Source organism: Sinocyclocheilus grahami, unplaced genomic scaffold, assembly GCF_001515645.1.
Source record: "Sinocyclocheilus grahami isolate Dianchi unplaced genomic scaffold, SAMN03320097.WGS_v1.1 scaffold143.1, whole genome shotgun sequence".
NCBI lineage: Eukaryota > Metazoa > Chordata > Actinopteri > Cypriniformes > Cyprinidae > Sinocyclocheilus > Sinocyclocheilus grahami.
In genome coordinates this window covers 1,418,775-1,438,097 of record NW_015505322.1, presented here as the reverse complement: position 1 = coordinate 1,438,097, position 19,323 = coordinate 1,418,775, and the positions used below count along the sequence as shown (strand labels likewise).

At 36.6% G+C, this 19,323-nt stretch overlaps 1 protein-coding gene across 1 annotated transcript in view; it reads left to right on the top strand.

Moving 5' to 3' along the window:
* Window positions 1-15,795, top strand: part of LOC107591559 (glycine receptor subunit beta-like) — a 21,326-nt gene extending 5,531 nt beyond the window's left edge. Inside the window, exons 2-11 of the mRNA XM_016280753.1 lie at window positions 459-587; window positions 1,084-1,190; window positions 2,077-2,144; window positions 2,361-2,587; window positions 5,631-5,713; window positions 5,867-6,007; window positions 9,782-9,934; window positions 11,758-11,906; window positions 13,389-13,538; window positions 15,036-15,795. Coding sequence (XP_016136239.1) covers window positions 469-587; window positions 1,084-1,190; window positions 2,077-2,144; window positions 2,361-2,587; window positions 5,631-5,713; window positions 5,867-6,007; window positions 9,782-9,934; window positions 11,758-11,906; window positions 13,389-13,538; window positions 15,036-15,332 — 1,494 coding nt within the window. The 5' untranslated portion in view covers window positions 459-468 and the 3' untranslated portion in view covers window positions 15,333-15,795. The remainder of the gene's footprint in view (window positions 1-458; window positions 588-1,083; window positions 1,191-2,076; window positions 2,145-2,360; window positions 2,588-5,630; window positions 5,714-5,866; window positions 6,008-9,781; window positions 9,935-11,757; window positions 11,907-13,388; window positions 13,539-15,035) is intronic.
* Window positions 15,796-19,323: the final 3,528 nt, after the last annotated feature.

Here is a 19,323-nt window from a genome sequence, read left to right as displayed (position 1 = left end):
TTGTGAAAGCGAAACTACTTTGTTTGGCCTTCCAAAAATGGACACGACTAGAAATCAGTGGTTAAGTTGTATTTACAACACTGTTCCAGAACACTTCAACCCAAATATTCAGATGTGTGCAGCGCATTTTATGGAGGACAGTTTCCTGATCCTGGTAGAGTAGACTACAATCCCGGCTGTTCTACTCACAGACTGTAAGTACGTTTTTTATATTTAAAGAGTTTTTATATTTAAAGCGAGTTTTTTGGGCAGTGTAGTGTAGGGCTTGTTGTTTGTCATTTCTCCGATCACAAATGCAGACATGGTTTTATGTTTACGCGGAGCGATGCAGAGCAACGCGTAAAAAGACAGTATAAGTCATTATAATCCGTAATTATGTCCCCACTGGATGCAACGAATGCCTCGTTTATAATGGGTTTTCATATTTTTGCTGACTAATGTGTCTTTGTGTGTTGCAGGTGTGCAGTCATGGTTCTCAAAGGGCTGATCTTGTTGATGCTGTTAGCCCAGTTCTCTGCAGAGAGCTCTGCCAAAGAAGGAGGCAAACCCAAGAAGGGGAAAAAAGGCAAACAAGTAGTCTGTCCCTCGTAAGTCTCCCGGGCAGTAACACACACTCGCATACACACATACGTGTGCTGATCCCATAATCATTTAAGGTTTCCAAGGATGCAAGGATGTCAGTCATGAAGAATTACAATGCTGTTAAGCAGAGTGAAAGACTGCCGATAAATTTTGGAGCCTGCCAGACTGGATAGCACTGTTAGCACTGGTCCAGGACCAGCTGTGTCCTTGTCAATGCTCTCTAGACTGTAACATACTAACAGATACAGCTTAACTGGCCTTAGGCCATATACAGGGCCAATGGTCCATATCTAAATGACTAAGCATAAAGAAGTGTCTGTGCGTTTTACTGCATCTTCTGATAGCAGACGATATTCCAGAGGAATGATGTGTTGAATAATGAATAGTTCTTGAATCTGAGAGAGCTTTGACTCTTTGCCAGGGCAAGTTACATCATTGTATGACTTTGATAAGTGATGTACTGCCAGTATAGTGTGCGTGTGTCTCTTTTGACATTGCCAGTCAGTTATCAGCAGAGGACTTGGACAGAGTCCCAGCCAACTCAACCAGCAACATACTCAACCGCTTGATGATGACCTATGATTCACGAATACGACCAAACTTCAAAGGTACTGAGTTTTCAGAATATAGAAGTTTTTTGTTTTTTTTTCATATTTTCCTTGCTAAATAAACCCTGCTTTAGTGAATGAATAAACAAAATGGCCCACTCAGAAATGCACAAAAACATTAAACATTTACAGCCGACAATAAGGTTCCATTGGTAACAATAAAATATACTTGATTTAATACATTAGGTATTATGAACTAACAGTTAACAATATTTTTACTGCATTTATTATTATACAGTAGGAGAATTTTAATTTCTTAATTTCTACACACACATTATGAAATATTATGAATGAACATAAATTACCATATATTTATACATTTATGGATTCATTAATGTTACTGAATTGAACCCTATTGTAAAGTGCTACCAAAATATTTTGTCTTTGGAAAATGCCCTTCCTTTTCAGTCGACCAATTTAGGCAATTTTTTTTTTTTCACTTGGAATTGCATCAGATATTTTTGGACGCATATTCATATCATACCCTGATTATCAAGCCTCTCAGACCTCTAGCAAGTTCATAAAACAACTATAAAATTCAATACTTGCACTTTTTACACAAAAGTCACGAATAGCATAATGGATGACCTCATTAGAATGATAATTTAATCACAGTGTCAGAGAATGGCAGAGTATGTATTGTACAGAGTAATTGGAAATTCTCCTCCGTCGAGGATCACAAGACCCTATGGAATTAGAATTAGAACCAAACTCTTATCAGATCAATGGGCATCTGCCATGGACCCCAGTTCTCACATCCAACAGAGCACGAAATACTCTCACATTTGCGACTATTTATTTTGCACTTTGGGGAATCTGAGAATGGCACACATCTTTTACACACGTGGTTGATGTGCATGATTATATTGCTATCATGTGTTTGCAGGGATCCCAGTGGAGGATAAGGTGAACATCTTCATCAACAGCTTTGGGTCGATCCAGGAGACCACAATGGTTAGAAAAAAAAAAACATTTGTTAGTATGTGTGTGTTATTTACTTATATATTCTATCCGACCAAATCTTTTCTTTGCATCATATATTCCATATTAGTCGTTTATGCACACAATCTTGTTAAATATTTTACGTTTGATTGATTGATTGACAGTATATTTGTCTCTTTTTATACTACAGTACATTGTACCAAGACTAACTGTATGTTTCATGTCCAGGATTACCGTGTTAATATATTCCTGCGTCAACGCTGGAATGACCCACGGCTGCGGTTGCCAGCTGATTTTAAGTCCGATGCATTGACCGTTGATCCAAAAATGTTCCAGTGCCTGTGGAAGCCAGATCTGTTTTTCGCCAATGAAAAAAGTGCTAATTTTCATGACGTGACACAGGAAAACATACTTCTGTTCATTTTCCGCAATGGAGATGTCCTCATCAGCATGAGGTAAGTCACGGTCAGATATTTGACAGTTTAAGAAAATAAATAAGTAACAGTGTAGCATTAAAAGAAACTTTTCTCATGGTAGTATAATGTACTGCATTGCTCTGTGGTGCAAAAATGCAAACTTACAAAAACTTTTCCACGACATTCTAATTTATTGAGATGCACCTGTATATGGAAATATATATATTTGACAGTTTTGGTTAATAAGCCACAAGAGGCCCGCGTTGGGGGATGATCATATTCTGAATGTTCTAGATAAAAATGCTGTAGTGCATTTGCTTAAGTTTATTGTTTTAATAATACAGTGGCAATATTATAATAATAACACCAATGTTCAGTATATAGTTTTCATTAAGTTATTCGTTTTTAATAGTAGTATTATAATAGGGTGTTGCTTCCATATTTTGCCCTAATAAGGGATAAAAATCTATTTTGTGTGTGTTTTGTGTCTGCAGTGTTGTTCCTAAAAGCTGCTTCTCCAACTACCACTAAACTGTGAAATTACACTACTGTCCAAAAGTTTGTGGTCAGTAAGTTTTTTTTTTTTTTAAAGGGGTCATATGATGTTGCTAAAAAGAACATTATTTTGTGTATTTGGTGTAAAGAAATGTGTTTATGCCGTTTAAAGTTCAAAAAACATTATTTTCCACATACTGTGCATTATTATTTCTCCTCTATGCCCCGCCTTACTGAAACGCGTCGATTTTTACAAAGCCCATCGGTCTGGAAAGCGAGGTGTGCTCTGATTGGCCAGCTATCCAGTGTGTTGAGATTGGCCGAATACCTCAAGCATGTGACGGAAATGTTACGCCCCTTACCATATTGTGATGCCTTGTCACGGCCGGAGCGACGAGACAAAAACATTAAAACCCATTATAAATGACAAACAAGCGCTACTCTACACTGCTCAAAACTCGTGTTTGAATCGTCAGTGGCAAATCCTTTAAATTAAAACGTACTTACAGTCTGTGAGTCAGAACAGCCGGCATTGTAGTCTACTTTACCAGGATCAGTAAACAGTCCTCCATGAAATGTGCTGCACACATCTGAATATTTGGGTTGAACTGTTCTGGAACAGTGTTGTAAATACAACTTAACCACTGATTTCTAGTCGTGTCCTCTTTTGGAAGACCAAACAAAGTAGTTTCGCTTCCACAACGAAACACACGGCGGGCTTGAGTGAGCGCCAGCGGATTCGACGAAGGAGCGTCCGGCGGACTTGCGGCAACCACATGTGACGACCCCGGGCCGGACTCCGCTTCGTCCACGGTGAAAGCCGATCCGGTGATCCACAGCGCAAAGTTGATGTATTTCCTCAGCGACCAGCTCGGATCAGCTCCAGGCATGACGAAGCGGATATCGTCCTCTTTTGGAAGACCAAACAAAGTAGTTTCGCTTTCACAACGAAACACACAGCGTCTCCACGACATGGTGGCAGCAACAATACTACAGCGAGAATAAAAGTTACACCTTCTTTCTTTGCGTGAACATTTGGGCGGCATTATGCAAATATTGCCACACGGTGACGTAGACATGTGGGGGCGTGTTAGAACGAGGCGTTTTAGGTAGGTGTGGTTGACTTAACTTTTATAAAGAATATCTCTTTGGATTTGAGACTTTAGTCTTTGCAACTTTAGCTTGAGCTTGTAACACTCCAAAGAGAAAGGAAAAATTGAGATCGCATCATATGACCCCTTTAAGAAAGTCTTATTTTTATTCAGCATGAATGCATTCAATTGATCAAAAGAGTCAGTAAAGTCTTTTACATTTGACAAAAATAAATAAAAAATCGATCACACTTTTTATTCATCAAAGAAGCCTGTTAAAAGTATCACGGTTTCCATAATATGAGGCAGTTTTTTAAATGTTTTCAACATAAAAAATAATAAGAAATGTTTCTTTAGCATCAAATAAACATATTCGAATGATTTCTGAAGGATCATGTGACACGGAAGACTGGCTGCTGAAAATTCAAATTTCAAATAGAAAACGTTAAACTGTAATAGTATTTCACAGTATTACTGTTTTTACTGTATTTTTTATCAAATAAATACATTAATCCTTGGTAAGTACAAGAGACTTATGAAAGCAACCCCAAAATGTTGGATGGTAGTGTAGGTGAGTGACATTGCCGCATTTTTTTGATTAAATTAAGTGAGCCAGGCTTCCCATGCAGTCTTAAAGCAGTCGCCATTCTTAGAAATATTTAATTATATAGTATCACATTCAAGTCTAATAATATAATCTCTTTGTTGTTTCAGAAAGTTTAGAGTTTTATATCAAAGAACATCAGTGATTAATGCATCATTCACCATATGGTTTGCAGCAGATTAGAATTAGGCCTAAACAGTATGTATAAAGTGATAAATATGAAGAAAAACAGTTTATACTACTTATATATAAAAAAACATAAAAGCGTATGTCAAATGCAAAATTTTGAGTTTATCAGTTTTATTTCCCTCCGTTTCAAATCTACCCTTGGGGTTGATTTATTTCACAGAAATAAAATGCTTATTACACCTCTGGCAATGTGTTCGAGTTACATTTGCTTTGCTTGAAAGATCTGTTGGAATGATTCTTCTCGCATTCACATTTATCATTTGACACTTTTTCGCTATATATTAATCTTGTTGTTTTTCTTTCTATTTATTCTGCTCTGATTTTTAACCGCAGCATATTTAGATAGCAGAATGTTTGAAGCCATGGCTGTTTGCTCAAGCTGAAAGGGTCTTTGTGGCAGAAGAGAGAATATGCTACATCTTTGCTTAGCCATGTGTGTGTGTGTGAGAGAGAGAGCCTTAGAGTGAGATTCTCACCCCACAGCCTCCTTTACTCTCTCTCTCTCTCTCTCTCTCTCTCTCTCTCTCTCTCTCTCTCTCTCTCTCTCTCTCTCATCTGCTACTGCTGCTCCACATGCACCCAGGACTAATGAGCCTTGCAGTGTGTGTGTGTGTATCCTCTCTTCACATACTCTCTCTTGCTCACATCCGTCTGTTCTAAACTCTAATAAACCGGCTAGTTACGTAAATTCTCTTTTTTTCAGATTGTCTGTCACTCTTTCTTGCCCTCTGGATCTAACGCTGTTTCCTATGGACACCCAGCTCTGCAAGATGCAGCTAGAGAGCTGTAAGTGAAAACACACACACACACACACACACACAAGCTGGTACTCCTGCAATAAAATGAAACTACTATATTTTATTTGTATTTTAAGAGATAGAAAAAATGGAAAGGATGAGGTAAAATGTTCATGTCAATGTTGTGTGTGTACGTGTGCAGTTGGCTATACCACAAAGGACCTGGTGTTTATGTGGCAGTCTGGAGACCCTGTTCAGATGGATGAGATTGCTTTGCCACAGTTTGATGTAAAGCAAGAGGATATCGAGTATGGAAATTGCACAAAGTTCTACCCAGGAACAGGTATGGATTGACATATAAATACACACTCATATTTGCATACATATTAAAAGAGGGCGACACAGAAAGAGGACATAGTGTTCGGGAAGGCAACAGCTCAAGAATAGCTCACACACACACATGCAAGTGAGAAAACACTGACCTCATACCTCTTTTTCACTCCTAATTCAGACTCAAATGAATCAATACCTCTGAGATGCGTAGCTCGGCAGAACGATCTCAGCATCAGAGCAAGAGTCTTACTGTAGCATTAAACTCTTGGAATGATCATGTGTCTTTTTTTAATGAATGCTGCGGTTATGAAGTGCCATGTCTGAGCACCTTCTGTTCCCTCATCAAGCTCTGAACATCTGATCCATTTCTTTGTACTGTATGTGGGAACTGAATATTCCCTTGCACTTCCCTTCTTGTTCTCACAACCTGGCTATGATTGGAATAGCATACTACCATACCACCCATACTATTTCTGCTATATGTGAATGCATTTGATATTCAGAATTTCACATCAAATATTTAACATTTGTAACGTTACAAGAAGGTTTCATTGGTTGACATTAATTACATTACTTAACATGAATTAGCAATTAAAAACTGCTTCTAAAGCATTTTTTAGACAAGTCTAAATTGCACAAAGTTCTACCCAGGAACAGGTATGGATTGACATATAAATACACACTCATATTTGCATACATATTAAAAGAGGGCGACACAGAAAGAGGACATAGTGTTCGGGAAGGCAACAGCTCAAGAATAGCTCACACACACACATGCAAGTGAGAAAACACTGACCTCATACCTCTTTTTCACTCCTAATTCAGACTCAAATGAATCAATACCTCTGAGATGCGTAGCTCGGCAGAACGATCTCAGCATCAGAGCAAGAGTCTTACTGTAGCATTAAACTCTTGGAATGATCATGTGTCTTTTTTTAATGAATGCTGCGGTTATGAAGTGCCATGTCTGAGCACCTTCTGTTCCCTCATCAAGCTCTGAACATCTGATCCATTTCTTTGTACTGTATGTGGGAACTGAATATTCCCTTGCACTTCCCTTCTTGTTCTCACAACCTGGCTATGATTGGAATAGCATACTACCATACCACCCATACTATTTCTGCTATATGTGAATGCATTTGATATTCAGAATTTCACATCAAATATTTAACATTTGTAACGTTACAATAAGGTTTCATTAGTTGACATTAATTACATTACTTAACATGAATTAGCAATTAAAAACTGCTTCTAAAGCATTTTTTAGACAAGTCTAAAAAGTAATCCACACCAATCCAGTCCATCAATTAACATCTTGAGAAGTGAAAAGCTGTGTGTTTGTAAAAAAACAAAACATTTTATCTTCAAACCATTGCTTCCTTTAGCCATAGTTTTGTTTTTTGAGTGAAAAAATCACATTAATCAGGAGAGAAATATGTGCAGATCAGGCACATTTAACAAGTGGAAACAGTCCAAAACAATTCTAAACAAATATGTTGGTGGATTTTGATTTGAGAGGACAGCAGGGGATGAACTTTTTCACTGGAGGAAGCGTTATTATGGATTATTGACTCATATTTTGGCCAGAAACTGAAAAAGTTAAAACACTAATTATGGATTTATTTCTTACAAATACACAGCTTTCCTTTTCATGTTATTTGATGGACTGGAGTGGTGTGGATTATTGTGATGTTTTTATCAGCTGTTTGGACTCTCATTCTGACGGCACCCATTGGCATCTCTATGTTCTCGCATGATAATTTCAAATCAAAATTTCATATTCATTTAATTATTTATTTAAGTAGCCGTGTAAAAAGAGGGATAGTGCATAGTCAGTGGGTCATTATTGCAAAATAAGTCCCTTCAGGGTATTAAAAAAATATTGTTTTGGAATAATAACCCGCTGACTGTGCATTATCCATTACTTTGCCCCTTCATTAACACACATACTCACATTTGAACCTTTAACATAAAGTATAGTTTTAGAAGTATTGGAGTGTATTTCTCCTGTGGGAATCTATTACATAATACAGTATTCACTTCTTATGTAAGAGAACAGAACAGCATGAGCGTGACTTGCTAAGATCACACGCGCACACACACACACGAAGACGGTCTTCACATAAATGATCAAAGACAGTCACATCATAAACAAGACAATAAAAAGAACATCTACAGCCTGCTCTTAATGATCTATTTTACGGTAAAACGGTCACACAGAGCTCAAAGCATGGTGTGTTTCTTGAGAAAATTCAAAGGTTTATTTTGTATACTGACTATGGTATCCACACATGATGTGTTTCTAAATGCACTGTTCTGTTCTTCATTTCTGTGAGTGATGATACTGCTTTAAGATGAACACTCTAGAGATGCTTGCCGGTGTGCGTCTGTGTTATCTATTACATATAGGTAATAAATGTTTTTAGTAATGCTAATACATCAGCTTGAACTGTCATAAATTATCCCACAACTTTGTTTATCTGCATCCTGGCCCTGTTGTAAGCATAATCCATTTAAAGAAATAGTTCACGCAAAAATTTTAATTTGCTGAAAATGTGCTCCATGATGTAGATGAGTTTGTTTCATCATCAGAACAGATTTGGAGAAATGTAGCATTGCATCACTTTCTCACCAATGGATCCTCTGCAGTGAATGGGTGCCGTCAGAATGAGAGTCCAAACGGCTGATAAAAACATCACAGTAATCCACACCACTCCAGCCCATTAGTTAACATCTTGTTAAGACAAAAGCTGCGTGTTACGTATGGCTATATGCATTGTGTAAGACATCTAAATATAGACATTAATGGATTAATTTCTGCTCCACTTAATTTGGCAAGATAGAGCTTGTGCTCCTCTGATTAATTGTGTGTGATATTTTTTCACTGTTTTGTTTTGTTGTAGTTTATTTAAGGTTTTTTTGACAGATGTTCAGTGTTCAACAGGGATTTCACAATGACTCCAGGAGACAGATGAACTCTAAGGGAATCTGCAAATGCACGCACGCACGCACGCGCACACACACACACACACACTGAACTGCTTCTTTAACTTTAACGTTTGGCCCTGTGGACTTGTGGAAAATCATTTTTCAAACTCAGTTTTATTTTTGTCTAAGCTAACAAACGTTATTTTCACCACACTCACACAAAATTATGCATTTTGCTCGATAACTTTCTGTGGTGAAAATGACAGTGATGGAAACATTTTTGGAATAATATGGCAGACTCCTTTGTCTTACTAAGGCTAATTTCATAGCCAGCATTTTATGTATCCCGAAGACACAGAACTGAACTTTTGGAATGTTTTGACAAAATGACATTTTAATTGGAAATGACGTGCAATAATAATATTCTGACATTTACAGTATCTTGAATTTTCTTCACACATCACTATAATCTCATATTTCATCTCATGCTCCCGATTGACACTTCTGTCTCCTTAGTAACCAAGTACAGTTATTATAAAAAATATATATAAATTGTTGTGGAAATTATACTGTGCTCTATTGATTTAATTTGTGTAAAATTATGAAATACTTTATACAATAAATCTTTGAATGTTTTGTTTATTTCACTCTTTGTTTAGATTATTCATGGCGTAACATTTTTATGAGAATTCATTAAGATTTAAAATCTGGATCTGGGAAAAGGGTAAAACAAAACCTATACAGTACATAAAAAGCATTTTGTAGAAACGTAAATGATGGAGATATGGTCCAACACTTTCAAGACTCATTTCATTTTTAATGCATCCTCTCTTGTTTTCCCTCTTAAAATCTATAGGTTATTATACATGTGTAGAAGTCATCTTCACTCTCAGGAGGCAGGTGGGCTTTTATATGATGGGTGTTTATGCTCCCACCCTGCTCATTGTCGTCCTATCATGGCTGTCCTTCTGGATCAACCCAGACGCCAGTGCAGCTCGAGTCCCTTTAGGTGAGTCAGCCTTCAAATGAACAACACATACTTTAGCTGTTATTGGAATTGCAGTGTTGTGTTTGATGACCCTTGTCAGAGCTGCGACAGGTCAGTCTTTCTTATATTGCATTTAATGATTAATAAGCCATGGGATTTTATGTGACCAGGGTGATTAACTCTGCAGGCTTTGGTAATACAAATTTCTAATAATTAACAAATAATATTTCTAATACTCTTACTGTTTAAAGCACCCCCTATTATGCCATGTTTAAGGTTCTTAATATTGTTTTGGGAGTCTCCTACAAAAGGTTTCACGCATGCAAGCTCAAAAAACACTTTCGTTTTCTCAAAATATGCATACAGTGTTTTGGGCGGGTCAAGTTGTTCACGGCCAGCCAATGTAGAACATAGGTGGGCATTAGGCTGTTCAGAGTCGATTCTTTCTTTTGGGAGACAATAACTTTATTTATCGTGCACTTTCGGCTTTACAACTTTGCAGATGGTTTACATTCACATACAGCTACACTGCATCAGAGGCAATATTGAAAATGGCATAATAGGGGCACTTTCAATCTTTGGGGTTTGTATGTTTTTTAATATTTTTGAAAAAAAAAAAAGTTTCTTGTGATCACCAAAGCTGCATTTATTTGATCAAAAATACAGCAAAACTGTAATATTGTGAAATCATATTACAATTTAAAATATCTGTTTTCTATGTGAATATATTTTAAAATGTAATTTATTTCTGTGATCAAAGCTGAATTTTCAGCATCGTTACGCCAGTCTTCAGTGTCACATGATCCTTCAGATATCATTCAGAATTTTAATATGTCAATGTGCTGCTCAAGAAACATTTCTGATTATTATCAATAGTTGTTGAAAATAGTTGTGCTGCTTTATATTTTTGTGGAAACCACGATGCATGTTTTTTAAGGATTCTTTGATGAAGTTCAAAGAACATTTATTTGAAACTGATTTTTTTTGTAATGATTTAAACTTTACTGTTACTTTTTATTAATTTAACATCCTTGCAGAATATATTTATTATTATTATTATTTTTAATAAATAACTGATAATTTATAATTGCCAAAATAATAAAATATTTTTTCAGAATAAAATAACATTTAAAAAATACACATTAAATGATATTAATTAAAAAAAATGTTTTAATATAATTTCAATCCTTTAGCCACCTCTGGTTTACAGCATCAACTAACTCTAATGGGGCAACATAAAAATAAAAAGTTCACCCAGTCCTGAACTCCTCTCTTCTCATCTCTCTAATTTATCCATAATCCTCCCCAAAAGAAGAAACACCTTTATAAAATATATATTATGATATATAATTTTAAATAAAAATGACTCTGATATAATGTACTGAAATGAAAATCTGTCCTGGTTTTTCTAAAACTTTCAATCATCTAAGTATTTAATTACATTTATTTCTAAACATTTATATCTGAAATTGATATGAAACTTTTGGACACACAAAGGGGAATATTTCCCCTTACACTGAGAACTTCATCCGTCAGTCATTCTCATGATTGCCTGTAATCCGACCCGTTTTTCCTCTCTCATCTCTCCATATTCCTCCTTTCATAGGCTCCACCTCTCCTTCATTCCTTTCTCTCATTTGTCCATCTGTCCATTTCAGGGATGGCTGTCACTCCCAGGTCAGTTTGAACATTAAAGCATCATAATTAATTTCATAACTTGTGGTAAGGTGAGAAGAAACTCAAGATATCTGCTCAAGAGCGGGGTACAGTAGTGATTTATGTAGTTACAGTATGCAACATGAGGAATTTTTCCTCCTTTCTCTCCTGCCTGTCTCTCTCTTTAGGAATTCTGTCTGTCCTGTCGCTGTCGTCTGAGTGTATGTCTCTAGCGTCTGAGCTTCCTAAGGTCTCCTATGTGAAAGCCATTGATATCTGGATGATTGCCTGTTTGCTGTTTGGTTTTGCCTCTCTTGTGGAGTACGCTGTGGTTCAGGTGTGTATGCACACGTCTGCTGTTGTCTTATATTGAAACATTTCCTTGACTCGGGACGTTGCAGAACTACAGATTTAGCCGCTTCAGGACACTGTGTGGGTGTTTCACACTTTGAGCCCTGTGAACTTTTAGAAAATAAATTTGCTTAAAATACATATTTCACACTCTTTTCCACAGTGAAAAGTTGATTTACATTTAAAATTCAGTTTTTTAAATAACATTCGGTTGTGAAATGACAGAATTTTGGAGTAAAATGGGTTTCCTTTGCCTTGCTAATGTATAATTCAGAGGTTGCATTATATACAGTATATAAAAAAACACATATAATTAAATGCTGTTTTAATACTTTAATACTGTGACAAATGTATTGATCGTTGTTAGTTAACACATTAAATATAGTTAACACGTGAAACCTTATTGTCAAGTATTGGCTCTATAATAATAATAATAATCTGAATAAAAAGATCTTAATATAGTTCTTGAAATTGTAGGCTTTTAATGATTATCAAACTATTTGCAACTGCTATGTAGCAGTATACTGATGTGTTCTCACTCCAGTCTTATATCCATATGTTTTGGGCCATATTAGCAGGATTTCTAACCTGGTGTGTTTGGCTTTGACTTTCTCCAGTACCCAACATTTCTTATATAGCTGACACGGAAATGCACTCTTTCCGAGAGGAGAAAATAAATCTGTAATCAAAGCCTGAAAACTGAAAACAGGACAGCAACCGCAAGAAAAATGCCTTAGTAAGGAACAATGAACTCCTCCTGAACTAAGAAACAGATCTGCAGGTCCTGTGGTTGCATTGTCCATTTTTCCTGGAAAACTGGGATAACAGCTCAGGGAGCACAGAGCTGAATAATAATAAAGATTATTAATTTTGTGCGGAAAATGCAGAAATATAAAAGTGACCTGAACTGATTTTGACACTGATTTTGTGTGTGTATCAACATTTTTAATTTTTTTATATTTGAATTCTCTTAGGGAAAAATCAACAAAGCAGTAATATTTATTTTTAAATATGGCCAATTTATTTCTATTTGTGTGCAATATGACTTGTGCCGGTAGAGAGATGTTTGATTCTACATGAGCAATCAATATAATGGAAAGAAAAGGCTAGAAGATTGCTACTGCATATACAATGGGCCTAAAATTATATTAAATTAGACATTTTATTTGGATGTACAGTATTTGTTCATTGGGCACTTAAGCTAAACTTGGATGAAGTGTATGAATTTCATTGCTTTTGATAACAAAATGTCAAACCAAGTGGTGATCCTTATTTAGTTAGAAACATTAAGCCTTCATAATGGGCCTTGCTTCAAAGTATGGCATAATTTCAGTAGATTAATGAAATCATGTAACATTTTAATCTTCACATTGTTGTTCAGTATTTTCTCATGATGTTGTTGCTTTTGGAGGTCATTAGGGAGCGTTTGCATTGCATGAATTTGCCCTCTCTGTATGCTGTGTCCCAGGTGATGCTGAACAGTCCCAAGCGCATTGAGGAAGAGAAAGCAAAGATGACTCAGAAAGATAAAGCAAGAGAACAAGAGAACAAGACACCAGCTAAAACTAACAGTGCCAATGGGACTGGTGGGACACCCATACATGTCAGCACACTACAGGTCAGTGTGTGTATGCATGTTAAGTAAGACGAATGTGTGCATTCATATGTTTGTGAAAATGTGTGTGTTCACATGTATGTGTGCGACTGTGTTCTCTATGTAGAATGTGTGTGTATGTCTTCTCTTTATCTAAGATGAGTGTGTGTGTGTGTGTGTGTGTGTGTGTGTGTGTGTGTGTGTGTGTGTGTGTGTGTGTGTGTGTGTGTGTGTGTGTGTTAATGGGTACATGGGGAGATGAGATGGCTGTAATTGAGTCTCCTGCTCTGAGTGTGCGCTCAGTGGGACATGGGTTCAGAGAAGAGCAGAGGATTCTGGGGGACTGAGATTAATGTGACCCGACAGTAACAAGGCCTGAAGCTATGGTAGAGCAGCACAGGGGTTCACAAGCATGTGTGTATGTGTGAGGGGGAGAGGTCATATTATAAACAATATTTAAGATAAATGTCTTGTGAGGATGACCGAAATGGCTTCTTGAGCGAAAGACTGAAGTTGAGAAACTGGTCATCTTAAGAATAAAATATTGGGCTCCAATCATACGTTTATCATTTAGCACCTAACGGACAGTTCTTGTCAAGGTTTTGACTTATTCTGTACTTTGTTAAATTAATAATAGATGGATGGATGGACGAAAGAGATGGATTCATGGATGTACAGATGGATGGATGAATGGATGACAGTTAGATGGATGGAGAGAGAGATATGTAGGATAGATAGATGGTTGGATAGATAGATGGATGGATGGATGGACGGGCGGGTGGACAGATGGATGGATGGATGAATGGCCAGACGGACAGAAGCAAGGAGATGGATAGATTCATAGATGGACAGATGGATGGATGGTGAAATATGTAGGATGGCTGGATGGATGGACGGAAGCAAGGAGATGCATGGATTCATGGACGAACAGATGGATGGATAAGATATATGTAGGTTGGATGGGCAGATAGATAGATGGATAGATGGTTAGATGGATGAATAGATGATGGATGGATGGACGGACAGAAGCAAGGAGATGGATGGATTCATAGACGGACAGATGGATGGATGGATGGTGAAATATGTAGGATTGCTGGATGGACGGATGACAGATAGATAGATGGATGGATGGATGGATGGATGGATGGATAAGAGAGAGATATGTAGGATGGATGGATTCATGGACGGACAGATGGATGGATAAGAGATGTGTAGGATAGATGGATGGATGGGCGGACAGATGGATGGATGGATGGATGGATGGATGGATAGATAGTTGATGGATGGATGGATGGATGGATGGCTAGATAGTTGATGGATGGATAGATGATGGATTGATGGATGGAGAGATGTATAGGATGGCTGGCCGGACGGACAGACGGACAGAAGCAAGGAGATGGATGGATGGATGGATGGATGGATAAGCGATATGTAGGATAGATAGATAGATGGTTGGATGGGTGGATGGATAGATAGATAGATTTTCTTGTTTGTATTCAAATGTCTTTTGTGTTTGTGTAGGTTGTGGAAAACCGCTGTAAGAAGGTGTGTACTTCGAAATCTGATCTGCGCTCAAATGATTTCAGTATTGTCGGTTCTCTTCCTCGAGATTTCGAACTCTCAAACTTCGACTGTTACGGCAAGCCCATAGAGGTCACAGACGCCGCCGGCAAATCACAGAACAAGAGCAACAAGAAGCCGCCGCCTCCGAAACCTGTCATTCCGTCTGCTGCTAAACGGGTTGATCTCTATGCGCGAGCTCTGTTCCCTTTCACCTTCCTCTTCTTCAATGTTATTTACTGGTCTGTCTACCTGTGACCATCACAAAGTGTACTTGTGTGAATATGTGTGTGTGCGTGTGCTTTTATGTTGATGAGGGTGATAATCAAGCATGAACAAAACATTTGAAATGTTCATCGTTTTTAATCTTTGATGTCTGTTATATTGGTATGTCAGTTATATAGTCCTGCTGATTTGTATTTTTCCTCGTAATTCGCTTTTTGAAATGTGTATCTTTAATACGAGCAAACTTTGCAGCATGACTTTACAGTGTGTTCAGCCATGTTTGGTCCAAAGTGCTAAATGTCCATGATGTCCCATGTAAAAACATCCATAATTGTCAATTGTTTATAAACTCAGGCAAAATTTTGCTTATGGAAAGAAAGACTGTATCAGATCTGGACCCAGACAGCATGCAGTATTTATAATAGGTTATTGCATACCAGTCTGTAATAAGAAGGGATTTAACTGCCGTTATCCAGCCATACAATAAAGATCCTTCATCATCTACATTCTCTTTTTTCTGTTATTTTGGATGAGCAGATGTTTGCACTGTTGACACAGCTTAACATACAAACTCATACAAACCTAACAAATAGACCTTCCAAATTTTTTTGAAGAGTATTTGTCAAAATCTCCCTTTGCCGTGCTTTGATACAATGCTCAGTACCCAAATTGTAACCGAATGCAGTCATCATTGTAATATTTCCATACTGATTTAAACTGGTTGTCTTTTCAAAATCTATTAGAGTAATTCATTAATCTTGTCTTTCTTGCATATATTTAGCCATATTTAACTGCTTTTACGCTGCACTTGTGATGATTCTTGTGTGCAGCCGCCTGGAAACAAAACACATGTTCAGTGTCATGACAACGGCTCGGTCACAGCATTTCATTTTATGCAGAAAGAAAAAGAGAATACCTACTATTTTACAGTATTGCTGTTCGAAGATACAAATCTAGTTGAATACTTAAGGAATAAATACTTTTGTGTTTGTAGGACTGGGTTTAATCAATGGAAACATTAATTTCACCATTATTTGCCAAGATTATACAGCTATTATTTAAAGTATAAGGTAAACTATATAACAAAACAACATATTATTTTCTGATGTTTTATTTTAGTATGTTAATTTTGACCTATTAATTCATGCCTGTGCATTGCACTACACTTTTGGTTGTGTTAAATATGTACGTTGAGCTCTTTGACTTATATAATCTGAACCTTGTAAAATATCACATCCAGACCTAGTCAGATATAGACATATTTTCCTTTGTAGCAAAATTAACACATCTGTAACATTCTATGTAAGTTCTATATATACATACAAATGTTGGAAACATGGGCAAATTGAGTATCAAGGTTGATCATTCAACTGGCTAAATCTTATACAAAATCTAACTTATACAAAATATGCATATTATATTCAACATTTAATGGTAGGTCATGTACACTGCAGACTATAGCACACAGCAGATAGATCGATTGATAGACCGACAGATCGAGAGAGAGATAGATAGATAGATAGATAGATAGATAGACAGACAATAGATAGATAGATAGACGGACAGAGGGATAGATAGAAGACAGACAGACGATAGATAGATAGATAGATTGATAGATGACAGACAGATAGATGACAGACAGACGATAGATAGATGGACAGGGGGATAGATAGATGACAGACAGATAGATAGATGACAGAAGATAGATAGATAGATAGATAGATAGACGGACAGAGGGATAGATAGAAGACAGACAGACAGACAATAGATAGATAGATGGACAGGGAGATAGATAGATAGATAGATAGATAGATGACAGACAGACAGACGATAGATAGATGGACAGGGAGATAGATAGATAGAGAGACAGACAATAGATAGATAGATAGATAGATAGATAGACGGACAGAGGGATAGATAGAAGACAGACAGACAGACAATAGATAGATAGATAGATAGATAGATAGATGGATAGATGGACGGGGATAGATGACAGACAGATAGAAGACAGACAGACAGATAGATAGATAGGTAGATAGATGATAAACAGACAGACAGACAGACAGACAGATAGATAGATAGATGACAGACAGACAGACAGACAGACAGACAGACAGATAGATAGATAGATAGATAGATAGATAGATAGATAGATAGATAGATAGATAGATAGATAGATAGATAGATAGATAGATAGATAGATAGATAGATAGATAGATAGATAGATAGATAGATAGATAGATAGATAGATAGATAGATAGATAGATAGATAGATAGATAGATAGATAGATAGATAGATAGATAGATAGATAGATAGATAGATAGATAGATAGATAGATAGATAGATAGATAGATAGATAGATAGATAGATAGATAGATAGATAGATAGATAGATAGATAGATAGATAGATAGATAGATAGATAGATAGATAGATAGATAGATAGATAGATAGATAGATAGATAGATAGATAGATAGATAGATAGATAGATATGGATCCAGTGTTTGTAGGGTCAGGCTTCCACAGACAGCACTTCACTGCTCTCTGCTGCTCATGCTGGGAATCATTTCGCTGCGTGCAGATTTTGAAATGCCAGATAGGGCAGTATGGGACGATTGCTTATAAAGAACAACAGCAACCGGAAGCTAGTCTTCTTCAATATCTAAACCTAATCTTGTTTTGTTTTATGGTTTGTTGAAGTCAGTGGTTTACTTATAATTGGCTGTGTACCGATACTGTGCCATATTCTTGGTTTAAAATGTCTGCACATTTGTTTGATACGATAAATGCCTTATCATTGTGACCTAAATTGCAATGTTGTTTATTAGAACTAAACTTTATTTTCAGTTCTACTTTTGTTGTTTGAAAAGTATACGTGCATACCTTACTTTACATGACAGACAGATAGACTTTACTTTACATAAAAGCTCACAAGCACAAGGAGATCCAGGGTCAGATGTTTTGTACTGGCCCATTTCTCTAGAACCAAGATGTTTAATCTCATACAAATTTTGTGGAAAATTTTAAATATGTGCAAAACAAACAAACAAAAATATTAAGTTAACATCAACCAATACAGTGAAGAAATTCAGCTAAATGTTTTATTGTCCCTTCTACATTCAAATGTATTAAGCACAATTATAATGTAAATAAATATGTTAATCAGTCAGATAAATGATTATTTTAATGTAAGCAGCACCATAATAAAGTATCTAAATATATTAATATGGTACAAAATGTTAGACTTAAATGATTATGTCACCCAGTAATTACAATTTGCTGAAAATGTACACATCCTCGGTCCATCCAACATGTAGATTGATTTTTTCTTCACTGGAACAGATTAGGAGAATTGTTTTGTGTGGAAAAAGTGAAAAGTGCACGTTTTCATTTTTGGGTGAACTCTTCCTTTAAGATGCAACACTCAATTTTATACAGGGGTCCATCTCTTTACCCACCAAAAGGTCTTTGGTCTGAAAAAAGGAGCCCATTCTAGCTAGTAATATGTGTAATGCACTCTTAAAAATAAAGGTGCTTCACGATGCCATAGAAGAACCGTTTTGTCTAAATGGTTCCATAAAGAACCTTTAACATCTGAAGAACCTTTCTGTTTCACAAAAGCTTCTTTGTGGTGAAAGAAGGTTCTTCAGATTACAAAAACGCAAGAAAGAAATGGTTCTTTAAAGAACCTTTGACTGAATGGTTCTCTGTGGAACCAAAAATGGTTCTTCTATGGCATCGCTTGAAGAACCTTTTGAAACACCTTTATTTTTAAGAGTGTAGGTGTATATCAGTTATTGATGAGTCCGGGTGAAGGTGGTTAAGCTGTTCATCACATGTATTTCAGAAGATGGGGAGCCCAAACCTATTGGATTACAGGGAAACATCTGTCACCACTCTGACTCTAGTGGACACACATTAGGCGTTTTCTAATTCAATAAATTCATAACCATAAGAAATCACGCGACATATATTACGCTAATGAATAAGATCGACGAATCGCAATCCTACAGCAGCTGAGCCA